General features: G+C 29.3%; 1 protein-coding gene across 1 annotated transcript; it reads right to left on the bottom strand.

The window, feature by feature from the left end:
• Positions 1 to 834: 834 nt before the first annotated feature.
• On the bottom strand, positions 835 to 4,430 carry LOC107483712 (polygalacturonase QRT3). Its single transcript, XM_016104323.3, has 3 exons — positions 3,966 to 4,430; positions 3,137 to 3,373; positions 835 to 2,070 (listed from the first exon to the last, which is right to left on the bottom strand). Exons 1-3 carry the CDS (start codon positions 4,260 to 4,262, stop codon positions 988 to 990), a joined length of 1,617 nt encoding a protein of 538 aa, XP_015959809.1. The 5' UTR covers positions 4,263 to 4,430; the 3' UTR covers positions 835 to 987.
• Between the last annotated feature and the right edge of the window lie 3,425 nt (positions 4,431 to 7,855).

Genomic DNA, 7,855 nt, shown 5'->3' with positions numbered 1-7,855 from the left:
AAAATCAAAAAAAGATCTTTTTTGAGAAGCTGTAATTTACATCTTTTTTTAAAAGATCTTTTTTCCTTAAAAAAAAGATGTTTTTCATGTAATAAATAAACAAAAAAGTACTTTTATATTGTTATACCCAAACATAATTGATAGATAAAAAGACCTTTTTACATGAGATATCCAAACATAAAATTACTTTTATTTTTCTATAAGACCTTTTAAAAAAAGATAACTCGAAAAAAGATCTTTTCTTAGAAGCTCACCCAAACAAGCCCTTAATCTTGGCAGTAGAAGCAGAAGCAATAAAAGAACCCTGATCCTAGCGAGAGAATCAAACCTTAGTGCAATCCATTAAATCAAATTGGAAGCTCTGGGAGAGAGATTATATTCTTCAAGATGTTCAATCTATGCTCAGTACTCATACCATCTTTTCCATTTCTGGAGCAGTAGACCACCAAAGCCTATGGAAGCCATTCTTAACAAGCCTATTTCATTCTCTTTGAAGTTCTTAGACTAGTTGTTCCATTAGGTGAGAATGGTGCGGGCGTTACTGTTTGAAATTTGAATTGGGAGTGGATTCTGGGTTTTCTTGCTGGTTGGGTCACTTCTAATCAAAAACAAATAAAAATAAATAGATGCAATGCATTCACTTCTTTAAGAGAACTTATAGTTTAATTATCATATTGTAATAATGACTAACCAAATAATTAACTATCACATACATCCTTAATTTGTTTTTTCTCCTTAAATATTGTAAACTTATTAGCATAACCCGCAAAATTATATATATAGTTTGTATGATCGTTAATATATAATATATAATGTTTAATTAACTCTGTCCAGATAATAAAGAAAGGAAGACTTGGCAACAAAGGCATGCTCATATCATATCCAAAAAATTCCCTCCACTTAGAACTTAGGACTAAAAATAAAAAATGACCAGATAAATTAAATTATATTGTTTTGGTCACTCTACAAAGTTCAAACCCTGTTCAATCAATTTACCATACTCTGATCCACAGTAACAAAAACATTTGCATCCACTGCTTCACTTGTTTCAATCACAACCTTGTTCTCAGATACATTCCTCAAAGCATGATTAGGGAATGTTCCACCACTAGAGCTTAATGAGTACTGAACATTTCTGATAAGGTTTGGAAAAAGCAGAACATTACTAAAATCAACATTCCATAATGTTCCATTCCCTTGAATTGACATTTTTGCCACTGTGGCCTTCAAATTCATTCCCCTCACAATGTTCCTATCAACAATAGCTTGATCAATTTGGTTGAAACTGTTTTTTGATTGGTCCAATTGAACAATCTCCACCCCAGAACCGGACCCTGAAAACATGTTATCAACAATGCTGACTCCATTCACAACACCATTCACTGATTTAAGGACAATGTTGGCATCACCAAGGAAGAAACTGCTAGAGACATGGAGCTGGACCGGATCCTCGGCGACGATACTCGTGTAATCCATGTAAGAATTCACAATCCTTGTCTGTGTTAGCCCCGGCAGCTTCAGATATATCCCGGTCCCTCCAAATCCGGTGGCCTTATTGTAACAATGCACGCCGGAGAACGTGTTGGCCTGACCGGTTACCATTATTCCTATAGCTGCAGAGAAAATGACAACATCCGTGACGGCGTTATCGTTGCCGAGGAGACTTATTCCGGTCCCGGAGAAATTCTTTTCATTTTTATCACCTCCTGCGGTTACGTACTGGCCAAGAAAAGTGTTTCTAATGTATGTCTCATGACCACTTTGGACTAAAATTCCATTTGTGGTGAAGTGTGTAATGTAACAGTTGTCTATGTTAGTTCTGAGTGAGTTAATTACTGAAATGCCCCCACCTCTGAAGTTTGAGTCTAACAAGAGGTCCTTGAAGCTTATGTACTCAAAATTGTAGCGTGAAGAACGGGAACTCTCTGAGTTAGCTCCATTGTTCTCATTATTATTATTATTATTATTATTATTATTAGAAGAAGAAGAAGAAGAAGAGGTTGATGACAAATCAATGAGGTACCCATCTTCTGGAAAGTTATTTGAGGCTCTTATAGTTCCACCATGTATCTGATTTCATCAAATTACAAACAAAATTTCAAACTCAAGTGTTATGGTACATTGAAAATGAGTTTAATTAGTATGTACGGGTAAATACTATCATTTAATTAGATATTTATATTTGTGTGATTTTTGTTGATGTCACAATACAAAATTAGATGTTTATGTAGAACAATTTTACGTTGAAATTATACACATTGAATTTTAAAAACAAATGATAACGAAATTGCTTTACAAAAATATCTTCTAATTAAAAGCACATTAGAAATTGTCATTTTCTTGGTGCAGTTATACCAACTATTTAACCATTGTGACAAAAACATATCAAGACTAATTAATTACCTGCCTCAAAAATTAATGTCGTCTATCAGTCAATACAATAAAGTCTTCCAAAATATATGACAATTGTCAAATGCTAAGGAAATTGCAAACTTCGGTAGAAAATTTCATATTGCGTACTAATCTACTAATGCTAATCATAGAAAATCAAAAGTTAAGTTTGATTTGCATTTTTATTTTTAGTATTTTTTTAGAATATAAAAATAAAAAAATTATTATTTTACTGTTTTTTTAATATAATTTTAAAAATAAATAATAAAGAAAATAAAAACGCAAACTAAATCGCACTTTAAAAATTCGGTAAAGTATTAAATTGGTCTTTACATTTTGGCGTAATCCTATTTTGGGTCTTAAAATTTAAAGTGTCATGTTTGAATCCAAAAAAATATTATTTAGTTTCGATGTAGTTTCACCGTGAGGTGATAGTAGTATAAGAACAAGATTGATAATCTGGAGAACAAGTACAAGTTTCAAAAGCACAAAATCAACCATAGATACATCCATACATTTATTTATCATTTTTCTTACAATTTAAATAAAATATTTTCTATAAAACTAAAAATAATGATAAATAAATGTATTAATGCATCTACGGTTGATTTTGTACTTTTAGAGTTTGTACTTGTTCTTATATTAATGTCATGTAAGACATTTCGTTAATTATTTAATTTTAACATCGCGGTCTAAATTGAAGTTAAATGAATTTTTTCTGGAATCAAATAAGAGAATTTCATACCATGAGGTTCCCTAGACGGGCGGCCGGCAAGCGCAGTGGACGGCTGATGAGGTAGCTACCACCCTCAAGATCAACATGGACACCTCCAAGATCAGTGATGCCCTGCATCAACTGTCCTTGACTTGGAACCTTGGCTGCATCTGCTATGGCTGCAAGAATTGCTTCTGTGCTGTCTGAATTCCCACTTGGATCTGCCCCATACGATGTCACGTGGTATACACGTGGATTGTTCACACCCTTCAATTGCATCACACAACATAAGCATCATTCATTTCACAAATTTTCCAACCAACAAAATCAGAAACAAAATAAAATAAAAAGAGTACTACAACATAGGCAGAAAATATGTATTTTTTGTCACTTAGCTGAAATAGACTTGTACATCTTTTAGTTCGCAATTTTATTTCTGCTTTTATGTTTAAAATTTTATGGAAAAAAATAAAAATAAAAATAAAAATGTGAACTAAATGCACTCTTAGTTTTTGTGAGAAATTACAAATTGGCATGTTATTGATTCATATGTTATGTGTGTGTTCCAAAAATATTTATAATTACTCATTTTTATTTATAATATTTAAAATTATATCAGTAAAAGATTCTAAGTAATTCTTAAAAACACACTAAACGTTGTTCTAAGACTCTGTTTGATAAATGTTTCAAAATAAAGATAAAACCGCAACAGAAGATAAATACTAGCGAAAAAATAAGAACAAAACATTTTATTTTATTTATATTTTCTATTTTGATCTATTTATCAAATAAAAGCCAAGACCATACAATTACTTTTCTGACAAAAAGAAAAAAAAGTAACACAATTGAGTTTAATCACCTCAGATAGCAAAGGGGAAGAAGCAGAAGAGGATGAAAATGAAGAAGGTGTTGAAGCAACAGAAGCATGTCTAGTAAGAGAGGCCTTAAAGGCTTGTAATCTTCTTATATCTTTATGGTAGTGATTGGCACCAGAAATGGTTCTTGGATGCAAGTTCTGATGATCTCCATAAACTCCACCATCAATAATTACAAAGAAACAAGGCACCCCAAGACACAAGAACCAAACTAGAAATGTTCTTGCCATTGTGAGAAGGGGCTCAAGTTTGAGGAAGAAGCATTCTAGATGTGTGGCCATTTAAATAAATGGGTAGTAGAGGAAATATATATAAAGTTAATGAGGGAGAGAAAGAGAGTGTGACATGGAAATTAAAGAAGAGTTGGTAACTAAGATTTTGATATCATATTTGATCATACAAACCATGACACATTCATATCCTTGCAATAATTTTGGCTGAAGGTGGTTGCTATGTAATTTTGGCTTTTTAGTTTCAAGCTTTATTTTCAGTTTACCTGACAGAAATGCAATTAATAGTCACCAACTTTGTACGGCTAATTTTTTTTTATGATTAATGTTAGCTGCACACTAAAATTAGTTACTATTATAAAATATATATTGAAATACAAAATATACATTAAAAATAAAATAAACAATACATGTGTCGAATTGTTTTTGTTTTTAATGTTTGGGTAAGTCTTAAAGTTGTCCCTAACATTTCAATCGTTCTATTTAATTCCTTAACGTTTTAAAATTGGTTCAATGTTGTCCTGCTGTTAGGTATCCGTTAACAGAATTGACGGTGGGACAAAATTGAGATGATTTTAAAACATTAGGAACTTAAATAGGACGAAAACGTTAGGGACAAAAACGATACATAGAAATAAATTTTAGTTTTATTCTTCAATAATATCAATTTTTTACTATACATAGTATTCAATTATTTTTTAATCACATCTAAATAAATTATACTTAATCACATTACTTTCATTCTAAATAAATTTATTTTTTTATAATTTTACACTTAAAATTATAAGTTAATATATAAATATAAGAAATTATTTTGTGACTAATTTTAGTGTATAAATAGTATTTAAGGACAATTTTGATATTTATTCCAAATATTATTGGAGACAAAAACGATATTTTACTCTTATATATACATGATAACTAATTTTAGTGTATAAATTGTATTTTTATATATTTTTTAATATTAATGTGATACACCAAATTATTTCGTTTCATGTGAGTTTTACTTTGCTATGATTTTTTTTTTTACTTTCAGAAAATACAATAAAAAAATTTAATTAATTTAAAAAAATCATTGACATTTTCATAAAAAAAAAATATATATTTTTTAAATTTTAAAAATTACTAAAAGTATTAAACAATATCGCCGTTTTGTTATTCTAACAAAGTTAAAAAATTAAGATTGTAGCACCCCCATAATTGAATACAACGCGCATAATGAGATATTTTAAAAAATGACACCCTTCTGAACCCAATATAAAAAAAAAATCACTTTGCACATGCTTTAAGGACTTTCTAACAAAGTTGAAATGTTGTATAAGAAAGATATTTTGGAATACGAAGAAAGTCAAGAAACCATATAGTTCAAGTGATTTGTACGACTCTGTCTAATTATGTTTTTTAATTATTATAGAACAGAGGGGGATCCACCACTACAATCTTACACAAGATGATGAGTTTGGCTAATAATGTTGATGATGATCATGATAAATCATGAAAAAAATAATTATTGATGAGGAAGTTGGTCCTTATCAAACTTTAAATAAAGATTATATTTATTTTATTAATATTTAAAAAAATAATTTACATATATTAACAACATAAAAAATTTTACAAAGATATTTAATCGCATATTGCTACATCATTAAAATTAAAATAATTCATTTTTAAATTTACTACTTAAAAAATAATCTAAATACATAAATTTAAACTTTTTAAAATATCAGTGTATTAAAATTAATCTTTGTTAATAATACTTTAATGCATAATTATATTAAGAGAATTTGATATCATCCTTTAGTTATATACTTCGTTCTCTATTGATGAGATATTTGAAGTACTTGATAATTGAGTTGAACTTTTATAATCAAACATTTTTATTGAATGATTATATTTTAATTAAATATATATATAATATAATTTTATATTCCCAGTATATTTAAATAAAAGTAAACTCCCATTTTTATTATGAAAAATTTGAATTCAACAATTTTAACTATAAAAGATATAAGTTAACTCGATATGATTAGATTAGTTTGACAAAAACATACAACAAAATATCTATTTTAGGTAGTTTTGTTAAACTAACTTAATTTTTTAAAAGTATTAAATTAGTTTATCCTTCCATAGTTAGAATTATAAATGCTAAAATCTTTCATGATTAAAAATATTATTTTATTCTTTAAATAATCAAACATTTTATACGTTTAATGGTATATATTGGAATTTGGAAATGAAGAGCCTTGTCAAAAGGACCATTAGATAAATCATATAACATTCTGTATTTACTTCTAAGAGGGAAATTTCAGCTTTAATCATCACTAACAAACCGATTTGTGTTGGATTCTAATTTATTCTTAGCAAATATAAGATTCAAATAAAATATATATATTAAAAATATCTTCTAATAAAAAGAAAAAATAAAAATGTAATCACCATTAAATCAATAACATCCAGTGTAATGTGGTATGGTATCCAAATTCAGGTCATAATTAAATGGTTCTAAAATGGTATGCATGATAGCAAGAGCTTCATAGTCTCATTCTCATATGGAATATGTATCTATAAATAATTGTAAAAGTATCATATAATTAGTAGCGTCTAATAATGTTTTGGCATGTTATTGATAATAATTAATATTTAAGTACCTTTCCTATCCATATTAATTACTTTTAAAAAAATTAGAAAAAAATAAATTAAATTTGATGATTAAATCACAACGTAAAAATTTTATACTATCCAATAGAAGTGCACATGACTCGGGTGAAACCGAGTTTGCTCTCACTCATACTCGACTCGAAATAGATACCTGTTGAGTTAAGAAATTAACTAAATTAATTAATGATGACAAACATTATTTTTGAGCAAAATAAATAATTAGTGTTGATTAATTATATCTACTTATTAACTAATTGTTTATTGTTGCAGGCCAAATGTTTATAGCCCAAAAGGTATAAAGACAATGCAGCAAGGCTAATGGGTAAAGCCCAAACAAAAGCAAAGGATAAAAACCAAAGAAATCAGATGGGCCAAACGGGTTACATGATCCAAGCCCGAATTGATTTTCATTTCCCTCCATAATGCTTCAACCAAAGCAACGTTCTTCTTCCTTCTAATCAAGTCACATCAAGATTTCAGAAAAAAGCAAGAAAGAGAAAGAGAAGAAAAGCTTCTTCCATAAGCCATTAACCAAAGAAGCAAGAAAGAGAGACTTGAAGCTTGAAGCACAGAAGCTAAAACAGAAATTCCAAGCTAAATCAAGCTTAAGAAAGGTAAACCATATCATCTTGCATGAATCAGATCTTCATCCTTTCTTCCCTACTCTCTGCTCTATCCGAAAATGGCTGTGAAGGGAAAGTTGCACTCTGCCCTATTCTGCTGTGTATCTACGGTCTTAATCAAGACTTGGGGACCAAGTTGGTATTCAAGGGTTCAGATTTGGTTGACCATTGGAAAACAAGTTCAGTTACATATTCATGGCTTTCGGTCAAGTTGGAAAAGTCAGAAGGAAAGGTTCCAATTTGATGATTGAAAAGAAAAAGTGAATCTGTGGTTGGTGAAGCTCAAGGCTCAAGATGTTGACCTTGGAGGAAGAACCAAGGAACATGCAAGGAGATAAAAGAAGAGCTTGCTGTTCATTCAAG

This window comes from Arachis duranensis, chromosome 4 (assembly GCF_000817695.3).
Source record: "Arachis duranensis cultivar V14167 chromosome 4, aradu.V14167.gnm2.J7QH, whole genome shotgun sequence".
Taxonomy (NCBI): Eukaryota; Viridiplantae; Streptophyta; class Magnoliopsida; order Fabales; family Fabaceae; genus Arachis; species Arachis duranensis.
Note: the sequence above shows the minus strand (reverse complement) of the source record. Positions and strands in the feature narration are given on the sequence as shown.

What these genes read in the sequence shown, in the direction of transcription:
- LOC107483712 (XM_016104323.3), bottom strand. Translation starts at nt 4,262, where the DNA reads ATGGCCACACATCTAGAATGCTTCTTCCTCAAACTTGAGCCCCTTCTC. An exon ending in CTTCCCCTTTGCTATCTGAG is followed by an intron (nt 3,374 to 3,965) that starts GTGATTAAACTC and finishes ATGCAATTGAAG; the next exon opens with GGTGTGAACAATCCACGTGT. An exon ending in CCCGTCTAGGGAACCTCATG is followed by an intron (nt 2,071 to 3,136) that starts GTATGAAATTCT and finishes TGATGAAATCAG; the next exon opens with ATACATGGTGGAACTATAAG.